The sequence below is a fragment of the Fusarium verticillioides genome, chromosome 6, assembly GCF_000149555.1.
Source record: "Fusarium verticillioides 7600 chromosome 6, whole genome shotgun sequence".
Taxonomy (NCBI): Eukaryota; Fungi; Ascomycota; class Sordariomycetes; order Hypocreales; family Nectriaceae; genus Fusarium; species Fusarium verticillioides.
The window spans coordinates 2,805,125-2,820,921 of record NC_031680.1 but is presented as its reverse complement, the minus strand read 5'-3'; the positions used below and the strand labels follow the sequence as shown (position 1 = coordinate 2,820,921).

The window sequence follows — 15,797 nt, the reverse complement described above, 5'->3', positions numbered from 1 at the left end:
AACGAAAGGCGCAAGGTGAAGAAGTTCAAAGATGCCTTTGTGTGAGTCCTGTCTGCGTGACATGGTACATTAGGTGAGTTGATACGAAGCAAACCGGAGGCCATTGTCAACAGCTATGTTTGTTCTATCCATGACGGGAAATCCTCTAGCCACCGCTTGGTAGTCCAAACGAAGAAACCTCGGTAAAACTGTAGGATCCCGCCTGTGTTGTGGTTACACATGGCACGGCTTTCTGCTCGTGGCTGGGCTAGAGTTTTGGCTACTTAGACGAAGAGTTGTCGGTTCTCAACTCGCCCGCGTTATCTGGAATACACGCTACAAGAATTAAAAGCTTAGCCTTATATAAATAGAATATGGAGAAAAAATGCTGTTCATGATAAATCTACCGCTCGTATGCAATGTGTTAGTTGTGTTCATGAATTTAGTTGTTCAGTCCCAGCTGAGCCCCTCTCACTTGCACAAGATCCTCAGGCAAGATGTTTCTTGCGAACAAATCTGGGTCTCAGAAAAGAACCTGAGGTTGAGAGAAACATCGGCAATGGTTGGGTATGCCAAATCGTCTTGACTGATGGGTAGCTGCGTCGTACGGTTGAGTCTTTAGGTAGCTGGTCAGCCAAGCGACGCTCGCCTGGCGTTACCTGTGTAACTTTGTTCCACACTCTTGCCAGATAATCGGATGATCCAGGAACACGATGGCTTGATGGCGAGAAATATGTCCAAGACACTGTGTTCGGCTACTGGTTCTGGGACGGATAACCCGTCTTGAAATTGACGAGCCGTTCTACGTGATGATACTGAGGTATGGTAGTCTCCCGCAACCTAAACTCTACTCGGAAATTGCGACAAAATCTATGAGTATAGCCTATCATCTTGTTATTTCCGCTATGGGGACGCTCCCATCTGACGTAGTGCCGGTCCCTGCTTCGGGAGGCTACCAACGGTTATTCCCTAGTCGGTCTTCCGTGCATGGCATAGCATGCCTCATGTAGCCGTTGCGGAACAGTAAGCTTTCCGTATGTAATAATGGCACACCCAATCGATTTTAGTTTCTCTGTTGATTGATCTTGCCAGTCTGTTCTCGGCCTTTCGCGCATATGTCATCTTGCATCAGCTTAATCCATCCGAAGTGGTTCAGAGCCATGCTGTCAGATATGCAGCTGCACTTCTTGCGAACTACCTTCATGAGAGAACATTTTCTCATCGCTGAAGCCCAGATGATGAAGAAATGACTATTCGAGCTATGTTTCCAGCGGACCCTCCTCCTGGAACGATGGACCACAGCGTGGCCTACTAACATCCTCCCGTACTATTACTTAGTCGTCAAAAAGCTAGTAAGTATTAATCCCCGCTCCCATAATCATCTTATGGCAGCCTGTATGCCAATATCATCGTAAAATCTGGCCTTCTTTACGACTTATAGGCATTTCTCCTGTTTTCATGTCTGAGCATCGAAGCCCAATGAACATTAAGCTGGGTCTAATGTTCCAAGATTTGAGGTGTCCCACTGCACTCTTATAGACAAAGGTAATGTATGATTTGCTTCTTTGTCTTGGGCGTCTATTCGGAGCAATTCTTGACTATGCATCTGATCCGTTCCTTTTCCCGCATTCTGCTCTAGATATGCCATGTTAAGCATCGGAACAAAGCTTGATAGGCAAGGCGGCACGTCAAATAAGTAGAACTTTATGGAGAGTTGCATGAAGTTCATCTGAAAGGGCGGTAAAGATTCTAGACCGGTTGAAAGAAGTACGTTGTCTTCTAGACTTGACGGGATATTGCAGCAAGCCTCCATCCTGAGCAAGGTGCCGTCGACAAGGAACCTGACAATCAGCTTTCCCACTATCATAGAATCATACACAAATAACATCAAGAGGGTGAGCTTTGATCTAAACCTTCCTGTAGTTCTTGGCATAAAAAAAGATGCCTTCAGATGGTTCACACCGACTATAACACGGGCGGCGGCCCTCAGAAGGCATGGGGCGTAAAGCATCAATGACGGCATCGGCCCTATTTACTTCTTGAAACATAGTTCAACAAGGCGATGATATAGGCCCGGTTGCTATTGTTTGATCCATGGAAAGAGTCGAATATGAATTCCCGCTCCCTTTCTTTCATTCTGGCCACAAACACAAGGATAGATAATATCTAGTTATCATCACTAGAAAAATCCTCCGAACCTGAGCATTTCCAGCTCTTCTTTCTCTCTCATTGCTTAATTGTATTCCGGGTGAAATTCCGACAAGACCTCAGTATCTGTCTGCCAGTGCTAAGTACCTACCTCGACTTCCCGCACCAAATCTAAACTCTTTACCGATTCTTGGCATCCATTGCGTACACTGGCAAGATATCTATTCCGCTGACACTGGCAGACCGGCAGTCAGTGATTCACTGGGTATGGTATCCAGTTATTCTCATAGTCTTGAAATCTTGGAATCGACCTGCTGGAATTGTCTTTCCTTCCTTTCCTCTTCTTCACAAGAGACATTTTTGCTACCAACAAAACCCTTACCGCTGCGTCCTATCTTGATGCATCCTGGATGTTTTGAAAGAAAGAGAGGACAAAGTAAGATTCTGCTACCGACTTGTTTTACATTGTTTTTTCTTTTTTTCTTGGAGGTGTGCTTTGGGCGTCATGGAGGACGACATTGCCATCGTAGGCATTGGTCTGCGATTCCCTGGCGATGCCTCTTCCCCTGAAGAACTTTGGAAAGTTTTGGAGCGTGGAGAGTCACAGTGGTCTGAATTCCCCAAGGACCGTCTCAACATCGATGGGTACTATCATCCTAGTGGTGATCGACAGGGCAGTGTAAGTTAAAGACAACATACTTGTGGTCGGTATAACATGGCTGAATGATATACCCAACTTGAACAGATTTCTTTCCGAGGAGCCCATTTCATCAAGGGCAATTTTGCTTCTTTTGATGCTTCCGTAAGTTTCGGTCCTGTGGCTCGTAGTTGCTATAGTTACTCGGTTAACATTACTCTTTCCTCTAGTTCTTCTCAATTTCCGCCGAAGATGCCAAAGCTATCGACCCCCAACAACGAATTCTCCTTGAGGCTTCATATGAGGCACTTGAAAATGGTCTGTCTACCAAGTGCTTATCTATACTGGTCGAAACTGACGATGGAGCTTTAGCGGGAATCCGCAAAGAAGATATCGACGGCAGCGATGCGGCTGTGTACGTCGGTTCTTTTGTCAAAGGTAAGTATTTTCGATATTTGCCGGAACTCCTTGCTAATCCTGCTAGACTACGAGCAAGTCTGTCTCCGAGATCCTGATTGGCAGCCTCAGTACGCTGCCACTGGAAACGGCATTGCCATAATGGCAAATCGAATCTCGCACTTCTTCAACCTTCATGGCCCCAGCATGACTATTGACACAGGCTGCAGTGGCAGTCTTGTGTCCGTTCACCTTGCCTCACAGAGCCTCCGGGCAAAAGAGACATCACTTGTAGGTGCAATATCCACCATTTCTATTCGTGCAATTCTGACAAGTTTGTAGGCGATTGCCGCTGGGGCTGGTATGATTCTTACGCCAAATACCATGATGCCTATGACAGCTCTGAATTTCCTAAGCCCTGATGGTAAATGCTTCACTTTCGACTCTCGAGCCAATGGTTATGGTAGAGGCGAGGGTATCGGTGTTGTTGTCATGAAACGTTTATCGGATGCTATTCGTGATAACGATACAATTCGTGCAGTTATTCGAGCAACAAAGGTCAACCAGGACGGTCATACGACAGGTAGGGCGGTCAACCTTTGCGTCATAGCAGCAATACTAATAGTCATAGGCATTACCCTTCCGAGCAAGGAGGCCCAAGTCGCCAACATCAAATCTGTTTACGAGTCCGCCGGCCTTGACTTCAGTCAAACAGGCTATGTTGAGTGCCACGGCACAGGAACTAAAGCCGGAGATTGGCGCGAACTAAAAGCCATTTCCGAGTCACTTTGCACTGTTCGCGACATCGATAATCCCATGGTCGTCGGCTCGATCAAGCCCAACATTGGCCATCTCGAAGGCGCCGCTGGTGTAGCAGGCCTCATCAAGGGCGTTCTGGCTCTGGAACATGCCAAAATCCCGCCGAATATCAACTTCGAGAAGCCCAACCCTGACATTGACTTCAAAGAGTGGAAGGTCAAGGTTTGTAGAAGCATCTTACTGCTTTCAACTATCGCTGACAGTCGTAGGTACCTACCGAACTGCTCGACTGGCCTGTCTCTGGCTTACGCCGTGTCAGTGTCAACTGCTTCGGTTTCGGAGGCACAAACGCCCATGTTATCATGGACGAGGCCCCTCTTTATCTGTCAGCGCGTGGACTTAGAGGGAACCACAACTCTTTCGAGGCGATCACCTCTTCACGCAGAGCATCCGATACCAAGGCAGTGTTCGAGCCTCAGCTTTTTGTCTTCTCGTCCCACAACAAACTGGGCGTGCGGCGTATTATGGAATCACACATCCCTTACTTGGAGTCACAGGGGGAAGAAGACACAGCAATTTTGCACAACTATGCCTACACACTTGGCTGTCGCCGATCCAACCTCGAATGGAAGCATGCTGTGGTCGCGAAGTCTCGAGAGGAACTGATCGCCAAACTTCAGAACATTGACGAGTCTTTATTCAAAAGAACATCAAAGAACAAGAAGCCCAATATATGCTTTGTCTTTTGTGGCCAGGGTGCTCAATTTGCGCAAATGGGCAAAGATCTTCTCCCTTTTGAGGCGTTCCGCGATGCGTTGGAAGCTGGTTCTCGATACATGAAGAACAAACTCGCCAGTGACTTCGATCTATTCGAGGAAATTCTCAAAGACGAGGCCGAGACTCGAATTTCTGACTCCAGAATCTCGCAACCCGCGACTACAGCTATTCAGATGGCTCTCGTGGACCTCTTGGATTCGTTTCATATCACTCCTAATTATGTCATTGGGCACTCCTCTGGGGAAATCGCAGCAGCCTACGCATCGGGTGCTCTCACCAAGGAAGAAGCTTGGGAGGCTGCTTACTATCGCGGACTCGTTGTTTCATCCCTTACCATTGAACATACTCGCACACAGGGCTCCATGATGGTGGTTGGCATTTCCCTTCTTGATCTTGACGAAAGTTATGATGAAGAGAAGTACCCTTGCGAGCTTGCTTGTGTGAATGGTCCTCGGTCCTTGACATTATCTGGCAGGAAGGAAAATATCGAGGGTGCCTTCAAGGAACTTTCTGCGAAAGGTATCTTCTGTCGCATTCTTCCCGTCAAGGTTGCCTATCATTCCTCGGACATGCTCAAGATTGAGAAAGAGTACAAGTCTGCTCTGGGATTGATCAATCCACGTCAGCACCGGCAATCAGTTACAATGTTCTCTTCCGTCACTGGAGTGAAAATTGGTGGGCATAAGCTTGACAACAACTACTGGACTTTGAACCTAGTGTCTCCTGTTGTGTTCATGTCAGCTATAAGCACTATGCTGCAGCTTCCGTCTGGCGAGTCCCCAGATATCATTGTTGAGCTAAGTCCCAGTTCAACTCTGCGCTCGCCAGTTCTCGATATAATAACATACTTTGGCTTTCCAAATCCGCCCAGATATAGCGCTATTCTTGACCGGAAGACCCATGGCGCAATGTCGCTCCTAGGAACTATGGCCGAGCTCTGGGCCTGTGGGTGCAAATTCAACATGGAAAAGGTTGTCACTCGAGGTTCTTATCAGATACCCCTTAAGCCTCTAGCTGATCTTCCACCTTATCCGTGGGATCACACTAGATCTTATTGGCACGAGTCTCATCTTGGTGAGGCAACACGATTCAGAGAATTTCCTCGTCAAGATCTGATCGGTGCCCCCACAGCTGATGCTATCTCCTTCGAACCTCGTTGGCGGGGTTTTCTCCGCATTGCTGAGAACCCCTGGATTCAGGATCATCAGATACAAAAGACGACCATCTACCCTGCTGCTGGCATGATCTCCATGGCCCTCCAAGGCGCCTTCCAGGCCACCAAGGATCAAGAGAATATCCTTGGATATGAAATCATCAACATGCGCATCGAAAGAGCTATGATTGTCCCAACCACAGCACATGGACTAGAAATGGCCATGAACTTCAAGAGTGTATCTTGCACGTCTGCTCATAGTTTGCAAGATACTGCTTTTGAGTTCTGCATCTATTCGAAGCAATTAAACTGTTCTTGGGAACAGAACGCTACTGGCCGTATCGAGGTGCGATATAAGCGTGGGAATTGGAAAATTGCTTTTCAGAAGCATCACGAAGAGTACGAGTTGCTCAAAGAGTCGTGTCTAGAATCAGTTGTACCTCGACAATTCTATGAGCTTCTTGACATTGTGGGTATGAATTATGGTTCTCTTTTCCAGAACATCATCCATATACGCAAGAGCAAGGGCGTGTGCGTCACAAAGATACGCATTCCTGACACGCGGTCCAAGATGCCTGCAAAGTTCGAGTATGATCATCTCATTCATCCTGCAACTCTAGATTCCATGTTTCAAACACCCTTCGCTATCGAGAGCGAATCTATGGTCCCATCTTTCATTGAGAGCATTTTCGTCTCGGCCAAGATCTCCAGTGACATCAACAAGGAATTTGATGGTTACTCTACCGCCACTCGAGTTGGCGTTCGCGACGCAAGCGCAAACATCGTCATGGCCCAATCTGGCTGGGAACAGCCATCAGTTATAGTCCGTGGTCTTCGTTTCACCGGCATCTCTGGATCATCCCGAGAAGGGGATGGGTTTCTTCCAAATAACCGCACTCTATGCACTCAGGTCTCATGGATGGAAGACATCACTTGCTCAAAGACAGAAAATGTCGAGGGTTTTGTCAAAATGCTCGCACATAAGTTGCCAGGACTTTCTATTCTCCAAGTTGGCGGTACATCTGGCATCACACAAAAGATTGTCAGTGCTTTGGCCAACCCTGAAGGCCAAAGACCTTGGCTTTCTCGTTACACTCTGGCTGAGGCTAAGTATGACGACAAAACCTCTGATATTGTGTCCGTTTTTGCAGGAACTGCCGTCGAGCCTTTCATCGAGAAAAGACCTATTGACGATTCAGAGCCTCTCCCTGACTATGACCTGATTCTTGTTTGTTCTCGAAGTGAAATCGACATTGCCAGGCTCAGTTCTCACTTGAACCGTCCCGGCTATATCATGGAAAACTGTCCGGATGGAAACCCCGAGCTCAATGAGATCATTTCACATGAATACAACAAAGTCAATGGCGAGAAAGTGGAGATCAAATTTAGGGTGAATCGCAAGAACGCAGCTGAAGATTGGCTATCTGTCCCTGACGTTGTTATCCTTCTGCCCGACAATCCTCCTTCAGAGGCGCAATGGCTTGCTGGACAGCTCATCACGGAGCGCCAAGCGAGCGTGAAAATGCGTACTATGCAATTCAATCAAGTCTTAAGCAATCCTTCAAGACTTAAGAACAAGATCATCATCTCGCTTCTCGATTTTTCAGCAGGATCCGATGCGGGTGCGTCCATCTACAACTGGGCCGAGGCAGAGTTCAAAGCTTTCCATAGTGTTCATCAAGTAGTGAAGGGAATTCTCTGGATTTCCCGCAGTGCCCACATGAACCCGATGAATCCCAAAGGAGCTCCCGTCATCGCTCTTGCGCGCACACTAATGTCAGAAGAGCCCCTGAAGACATTTGTGACATTTGACTTAAGTGTGGATACACCTCTGAACTCCTCATCAGTTGTCCAGAATGTCAACAAGATCTTTCTTCAAGCATTCGTAGCGGATCAAGGCTCGATTCCGCGTGAACTAGAGTATGCCGAGAGAAACGGCGTGATTTTCGTCCCTCGGCTCGTTCCTATTGGGCCGCTGAATGATGTTGTTGAAAATGGCATTTCTAGCGAGATCACCAAGGTATCATTCCATGGCTACCCACGTCATCTGAAGCTTCATGTCTCAAAGCCCGGCCTCACAGATGATAGCCTGGTATTTACTGCTGGAACAAGATATGCTCCTCAACCTGGGGAAGTTGAGGTCATATTCGAAAGCGCACCTCTCGATTTCATCGACTTGGAGACCGCCATGGGTAAAACCTTGGATTCTGAAGTCGGATCTGAAATATTTGGCCGCATCGGTCGAATTGGCCGCAACGTTTGTGGATTCATGACGGGTGATCTTGTGAGCGGTCTTGTGACTAGCGGCTCTGTTCAAAGCAATGTGAACATAGACAGTCGCTTCGTGTCAAAGTGGACATCTCGTCTTCCCTTCAGTCATTTCGTTAGAGCCTTTCATTGTTTTGATAAGGTTGGAAGACTTGGTCGAGGAAAGTCAGTCCTTATCCATGCTGGAGCCAGCGGCGCCGGGATGGCTGCTATTAAGGTAGCCTTTGCACTCTCTGCCGAGGTGTTTGCGACCGTTATGGGACCAAATCCAGAAAAACAACGAGCGTTTCTGGAAGAGTCTGGCGTAAAAAAGACAAACATCGTCAACGCCGACTCGGATCTCTTTACGACAGTTGTCCGTAATCGTTCGGGACACGGGGTTGATCTCGTCTACAACGCTACACAGAAACACATCGAAGACAATTTCAAGTGCGCTCGTCGAGGTACGTTCAGCTTCTCTCCTATAACTGCATATTCACTGACTTCTTACAGGGGGTATTGTCGTGCAGTTTTCCTGCAGACTGCCAAGTCCTCCGCCGGTACACGTTCTATCTTCTGATGTTTCGCTCGTCAACTTTGACTTGCAAAATATGTTGAAGTATGATGCAGACTATGTTGGGGAGCTGGTCAAAGAGCTCAGTAGACGGGTTGAGAGTAGCTCTGATGGTTTGGGGAATGACCTACCACTTCCTGCGCCGGTCATCAACATCGATATCAACACAATCAAGAAAGCATTCGAACTCATCGAGAAGGATCCCTTTTTTGGGCTCGTTTCTATCACCGGAGGCCCTGATGCCACGCCTCAGGTTGATATGGCTATCAAGAAGACTATCAAGCCGTTGCATCAAGCCTTGTCGGATACTGATACCTACCTACTTGCAGGCGGTTTGGGCGGCCTCGGTCGTAGTATCTGCGAATTATTGGTTAAAAATGGTGCTCGGCACATTGCCTTTCTGTCACGGACCGGTACCTCTTCTGAAGCGTCTCGGCGGTTTTTTAAAGACCTCTGCGATAAAGGTATTGACGCTCGGGTATACAAGGCTGATCTCTGCGATGCCGAAGATCTCACGAAGGTAATCAAGGAAGAGATGTGTCAAGAAATGCCGCCTGTCAAAGGAGTCTTTCAGTGTGCCGCGACTATCAAAGATTCGATTTTCTCAAACATGACATACTCTGACTGGACCGAGGCAATTAGACCAAAAACAATTGGTTCGCATAACCTAGTTCGAGCGGTTTCGGCGATCTCAGAAGACCCTTTCTTCATCTTTCTTGCCAGCTCTGCGGGAGTTATTGGTAATCGTGGCCAAGCCAACTACGCTGCGGGTAATTGTTTTGAAAATGCCCTCGCCCTCAACCTCCGCCTCGAAGGAAAACATGCCGTTTCCATCGATCTCGGGCCTGTTCTCGGTGCAGGAATGCTTGCGGATGATGAGGAGATTCTTGACATTCTTCGAGCCAGTGGGTTCTATGGTATCCGTCACGAAGATTTCCTGACTATGATCACACACGCGATCACTGCTGAAATCTTCCCTGGAATTCCCATGCCTGGTCGTGTTATCATGGGCATTGGCTCTGGTGGTCTTATTAGACAGAATCAACCAGCTGATCCATACTGGTCTCGGACTGCTCTCTATAGCTACCTCAACCTGGTAGACACCCCAAACCCCGACCTGAAAGTGGTTGATGCTTCAACCGACTTTGATTTGAAGTCCCTTCTTTCATGCTGCTCTAGCACAGATGCAGCTGCAGAAATAGTCACCACTGGTCTTTCTCTCATGCTTGCCAAGGCCATGAACATGCTTCCTGAGGAAATTGACACTGGGAAGCCTCCCAATGTCTACGGTGTTGACTCCCTGGTTGCCGTTGGTGTCCGAAACTGGGTTGTCACTAACTGCGGTGTCGAGGTCTCGGTTTTTGAAGTTTTGAGTGACAGAACAGTGGCCGAGCTGGCCGGGGAAATCGCTAGACGAGGAGGTTTTGGAGACGAGGATAAATGAGCAATGTTGTAAGATTGGTAACAGAGGCAGCGGGGATTTTGTGTTTATATACGCTGGGGTCAAGAAGGCTCTAGATTTCCTTTTCATGATTTGAGAATGGGAAAGCACAGACAGGGAACTCGTTTTTGAAGCCTTAGATATGAAATGCAGGGACTCCTTTGCAGTTTGTATTATAGTTGCATAATATACAAAGCTCTAGAAATCTCTGTTTGGTCCGTTGTGGCTTATGCTGTTATTGTAAAGGGCTACAAGGTTGGTTGGAAGACAACTTCGGGTGGCTCTGAGATACATTTAGGCACACTGATTTGACTTTACCAATATCAGACCTTTCAATTGGTTCTTTCCAGCATGCTGAGAGAAGCTTGGAACGCAGTCCTTTTACTACGTGTTGAGGCAAGTGCAACCAACCTCAAGCCCCTGACCTGAGAAGCCATTGACTCAACACCATCTCAAACAGATCACTCCAAGCAAAACCGAAATGGCAAAATGATCCAAAGGGACATTCAGATAGAGATAGAGACAAAAAAGGAGCTCTAGAAGCAAAAGAACAAACAATGCGTAATCTGGGAATCGAACCCAGGGCTCCCCGACGCTGCTCGAATGGCAACGGAGAATTTTACCACTAAACCAATTACGCTTTGTTGAATGCGAGACTGATTAATTGGTTACATGGAAGCCATTCCAGAAACCAATGCTTTGCGAATTCTCAAGTCTACCATTCAGTACCAAACATTCGGGAATCCAGACAGTCTCACTTTACATTCCTTGACTTATATCATTCCTGTGCACTATTGTCTTTACTGCCGTCTCCTTTGTTGATAATCGTTGCTTCTAAATCACATCGTTCCCATTCAAGGCTGCCAAACTGCCTCGATAATGCTCATCCTACATCCCTCAGGCCTTCTTACACCCTTTAAAAGGCATATCAGTATACACGAGTCAGAGGCGAAGAGGTTCGGTGACTTACTTTAAATACAAAGCGCTCATCGGCAGCCCTAAAGAGTTCCTCAAACTCCTTTTCTGTCCGCTCCTGTGCATTCAACAAGGTCAACATCAACAGGTCCATACTCCGCATGACTTTTTCATCCCAGTGGTTCTCAACCCCCGGCTCACGGAGACAGTGATCGTTGATGATGACACGCGCTCCCGGTTTGAGAGCTGGGACTAAGTTTTTGAGGATCTTGACGGCATATGGAGTTGAATAGTTATGAAGTATCCAGCGGAAGTAGTACACTTGGATGTGTCAGTAAGGGGGGAAACTCAAGGGGTAAACTCTGTCAATCTCACCATCAGCATCCTTGACTGGCTGCTCAGTAAAGAAATCATGGACCTGAAGAGATATGCGTTGAGCTACCTCTTCATTTGCGCATATCGGCTCTGGGGCGCTGCTGATTGTCTTTGCCAAATCTTGTACCACGAATTTCATTTTGTCCCATCTCTTTGCAAGATCGACGCACACGAAGCCATGGCTACCACCTACATCCACCAATGTGCCTGCGTTGTTGTTGATTTCGGAAAAGTCGTAGTTCTCGACAAGGTAGCGAACCTCATAGCCCTCGCCGCCTGTCAGGCTTGCCATAGCCTCTGCAAATCGCTTCCCTCTGGGAGGGTCCTTACCGAATGTTGCAAACATTGGCTCTTTATCCACCGTCCCCCATGCATAGTTGAAGCCGGTCCGTGTGAGTGAGGTTGCTTCTGAGTCGGCACGAAGAGCTTCCAAGGTATGGGCCCCGGCTGGAAGGAAATCCTCTCCATTCAAACCTACCCAGGCTTGGAGGCTGGCGTCCTGAGCAAGCATCCTTGACGCCGCAGTGTGTGCTATGAGCCCTGGTGTCGGCTCTTGGAAGATCTTATTTGTCATAGCATGACGAAGAGCGCGAGCCAGATTTATGCGGTCCAGTCCAGTCTTGCTTTGGAGTTCCGCCAACGCGATAGATCCCTTCAGAGGCACGAGATTGGCTATGTAAGATTAGATATGTAGACAAAATCAGATTTGGTGGTCTCACGAATTCCATAGCTGGTCAATATTTGGAGGCTCAAGGTGTCAAGATACTTGTTGTGTTAGTACTAAGGCCAATGCATAGGCTGCAAGCTTACACTCCATATGCCCCATCTGACAGTTTCTCTGGGTCCCCGAATAAGAAGTTCCAGCTGTTTGGTTGCCGAGGAGATCTCAATGCGACTTCTCTGTATGTCATCCGGCAACTTGGGAAGATCTCCAGGGGCATTGGCATCGAAGCCCAAGTCCGGAAACCCATTGGCCTTGAGATACCCATCGAGCTTTTCTGTCTCTTCAGTAATCTTCCTCGCTAGCTGCACCATGAGAGATGTGTCCAGGCTTTGCGGATTCTGCGAATGTGACGAAATGTGTGATTCAGCCATGTTGAACAAGTGAAATCGTCGTGTTCCCTGGCCCTTGTTGCAAAGCGACGGGGGGATGCGCGGTTTTATACATCATTGTTGTCCATCATCGTCCCAAATTGACTCTAGACCTTAGACTACCATCATGACCAATGCGGGTACAAACAAGGTAGCGAGGATACCTTACATGAGCTGTTCTGCTCAAGACATAGGCGGCATGAACAAGTCTACCCACCCGCACCACCATCATTCCTCAAAACGCCAGTGGAACATGTGGCGAGAGTACGTCAAGCCTGAATTCCGCGCTGATTCCAAAGTCGTCATGATTGGTGTGTGTCCTGCAAGCTATGGTCTTAATCCCTGAAGGTTGAGTCGAGACATGACCTGAAAGCTCTACAGTACATTAACTGCTGGGGTGGGTACCTTAGTTACGATAACACAGCCTTGGTTAGATTAAAAATATGTTCCTAGTTTCTCCACAAGCTAGCACGGAAGCTAACAAGTATTGGTACCGGTGACACGAAGCTCGGCTGCAGAAGTAAATCTACTACGGGTCGTCATCCTCCGTCAAAAACACCAAGCGTCTTTCGCGGAGCTTTTTGGTCGTGCAGTTTTGTTCGCTAAGAATCGCACGTCTGGAACGGAAATGCCCACTCCTATGCATCGTGGGGAAATCCGCCTGTCCTAAGTAGAAATTTCGTGCGGCAACATGGAGCAGCTGGGGACCCATGACTGGCATGGTTCATGTAGAACCCTGGACGAAAACCAAGAAATCACGTGCATTCTCTAGTTGTCAGGTTGTTCACTGAACTTCTGTGTCCAGAGTACAAGTAGGTATCTGTCCAACAAGCTGCACTTGCTGTGAGTGATCAGTTTTTTCGGCCCCAGTCGTCGTGTAGATTGATGTGCCCTTATCAAGGCAAAGGTTGATTAATCAGATATCAAGGCCAAATATCCAGTGCTAGCTCTCTTTTCTCAGTGAGGCTTGGCCATAGACAGCCTAGACAGCCGTGACCATGACCGGTTCTATCGGGTAGATTATAGCGTCCGCCTCCATTCCATCTTGCATCTTTAGCGGCCACGCCATGCTATGTGGCCCACGGCAGCATCATGATAGGGCTGTCGGCTTGATGCGTCCTTGTGAATTCTTTGAACGCGAAGCCTTTGTGTACTCTGATTCTGTTCGACAATTTAGTATGGCTTTTGCCCATAGACAATGTGCATAGGCATATACAAAAGGGACGTATGATCGCTATACGCCCTCCGGACCTCAACAAGAAACACCTCAATCTGCTCGCGGCTCCAGCCCATGCCCCTTGACATAGGACCCAATGCGATTGCTTGTAAACCATCCGTCAGTATGGTGCGCCAGTACAGTCCGACCGTCTTAAGCACTTGATTCTTGGGCCAAGTCCCAAGAGGCACATGGAATACCCGTTCCGTGACATTCACGAAGCCAGCTGCCTGCATTTTTGTAGCCAGTTTACCTCCTGCTGCCGCAGGAAAGTCTACTCCAAGCTGTGCTAATCCTTCATTGATATATGTCCAATACTGTGCGACTGGGTGCTCGTGTGGCGGGACAGCGTCTCCTGTTCTTGCATGGTGGGGGTAATGATGAATTTCTTGGAGTTCCATCCAGCCCCCAGGCTTAATATGCCTCAGATCGTGTAAGTACAATGCGAGGATCTGGCTCTGACAGAGTTGATACTTACTGGAGAGCATTACTAAACAGTTGAGGCCAGTCTTTGATCGCTTGAACCGTGTGCCGAGAGTGTACATAGTCAAAATGATTCTGAGCATGAAGCCAAGGAGACTCAACATCATCAACCATGAAGTGAACATTAGGCGGCAGCCATGTCGGTTGAATGGGCGATAAATCGATGCCTAGAACATGAGCACTGGGGTATTGTTCTCCCACTATTGTACTATTAATTGCTGAAACGAAAATGAAAAGAGAATTGACCTTACTTTCGATTGCCCAGATTCCTGTGCCAGTTCCAATATCAAGTATGTTTTGAGGGCTTTCATCTATTGGCGCAAAATGTAATTTCTGGCCCGAGAGAAGTCTCACCATTGCATGTTTCATGTCCTCCCTCTCTTGTTCTATGTCATCGTTGGGGAAATTGTAGGCACCGGCCCGGAAGCTATGGTAGCGACGGCCATTCTCAAACATGTAGTCCCGAACAGACGACCCGATGGATGTACTTGCAGTGCTCATATTGTCGCTCCCATATCCAGCATCAGATCCAGCATCGCCTATGGAACTGTATTCGTCACTATCGGCAACAATGTTGTCTTCGGCCTGAGCAAAAGCTTGTCGAGACATGGCTTCCTGCTCCGTAACTGATAGGCCCGGAAACATAGAGACGCCGTTGGGGTGAGTAAGAGGAGACGTGATGGGTCGATGCGGGCTCTCTGTATCTGAACCTGGGGAGCCTGGTGTACGACTAACTCCATACACGTCTTTGAAGATGTCGAAGGGTTTTGCTGGTTGCGATGAGAGCTCAGTGCTGCCGCTATGAATCCTCTGTTCGGCAATACCGGCTCCAGATGGAACTGATATACTTACTTTGGCATTCGCTTGAATGCTGGCCTGTGGTTGTTCGGCATCAATTGACTTGCCATCGTGTTTCGTAGTGTCTCCTCGGGTAGAAGGCGGGAATGCCTGTGTCTGGCTGTGCGGTTCTGGGTCCATCTTATTCCAGAACGAATGTGCGCCGGGAGGAAGACGGATATAACCAAAGAGCAATAGGTTGTTTGGTGTTGTTTGTGACTCCGAAAGCACAACTTTCAAGTGAAGTGGAAATATATGCTAACTATGGCAATTGCAGCACAGGGAGTGTCTTATGACGATTCTCTCTGGATTATGCCAAGAGGGGAGCAATTGGAGACGCGGTCGAAGTTGTTGGAGCCTTTCGATGACGAAGCAAGGTTGTTTTAGGGTCGGCCAAGGCAAGCTTGGTACGGAATATGGCGATCTGAATACAGGGGACTCCCTTTAGAAATTTGAGAAGAGTAATTGAACCAGACGGGGGTTTTGCTTCCAAAGCCACATCAACAAGATGAACTATGGTAGATTCAAGGCGACGGATTCAAGCACAGTAGCAAACTGTAGATGGAGAAGGGAGACTTTACGAGGCGCCTCCTGCAAAGGATAAAGGCAGGCAGGTATGGAGGTAAGGAAGGTCGGTTGACTTACATTGAACTTGTGGGGCTGCAGGCGGCAGGTGGTAGGTAGCGTTGATTTCTTGACGCAACCCAACCCAAGGAAGCGCCAGTGAAGTTTTCCTTTCCACGCCCAAGGGCGATCCATGGATCACAC

The 15,797-nt window shown here is 48.0% G+C and overlaps 3 protein-coding genes and 1 non-coding gene across 4 annotated transcripts; 1 reads left to right on the top strand and 3 right to left on the bottom strand.

The window, feature by feature from the left end:
• Nucleotides 1–2,632: 2,632 nt before the first annotated feature.
• On the top strand, nucleotides 2,633–10,348 carry FVEG_01914 (hypothetical protein; the record flags this gene model as incomplete). Its single annotated transcript, XM_018888934.1, has 9 exons — nucleotides 2,633–2,806; nucleotides 2,873–2,929; nucleotides 2,995–3,082; nucleotides 3,137–3,202; nucleotides 3,249–3,451; nucleotides 3,503–3,743; nucleotides 3,792–4,141; nucleotides 4,189–8,560; nucleotides 8,610–10,348. The coding sequence occupies 9 exons, from the start codon at nucleotides 2,633–2,635 to the stop codon at nucleotides 10,112–10,114; spliced, it is 7,056 nt and encodes a 2,351-aa protein (XP_018744980.1). The 3' UTR covers nucleotides 10,115–10,348.
• A 321-nt stretch (nucleotides 10,349–10,669) lies between these two features.
• On the bottom strand, nucleotides 10,670–10,751 carry FVEG_14956. The gene has a single exon. It is a non-coding gene; the product is annotated as a tRNA-Gly (tRNA).
• A 214-nt stretch (nucleotides 10,752–10,965) lies between these two features.
• On the bottom strand, nucleotides 10,966–12,496 carry FVEG_01915 (hypothetical protein; the record flags this gene model as incomplete). The annotated part of the gene is made up of 5 exons (XM_018888935.1): nucleotides 10,966–11,025; nucleotides 11,082–11,347; nucleotides 11,402–12,073; nucleotides 12,121–12,166; nucleotides 12,212–12,496. 5 exons carry the CDS (start codon nucleotides 12,494–12,496, stop codon nucleotides 10,966–10,968), a joined length of 1,329 nt encoding a protein of 442 aa, XP_018744981.1.
• Nucleotides 12,497–13,666: 1,170 nt separating this feature from the next.
• FVEG_01916 (hypothetical protein) lies at nucleotides 13,667–15,170 on the bottom strand (the record flags this gene model as incomplete). Its single annotated transcript, XM_018888936.1, has 3 exons — nucleotides 13,667–14,132; nucleotides 14,188–14,392; nucleotides 14,444–15,170. 3 exons carry the CDS (start codon nucleotides 15,168–15,170, stop codon nucleotides 13,667–13,669), a joined length of 1,398 nt encoding a protein of 465 aa, XP_018744982.1.
• Between the last annotated feature and the right edge of the window lie 627 nt (nucleotides 15,171–15,797).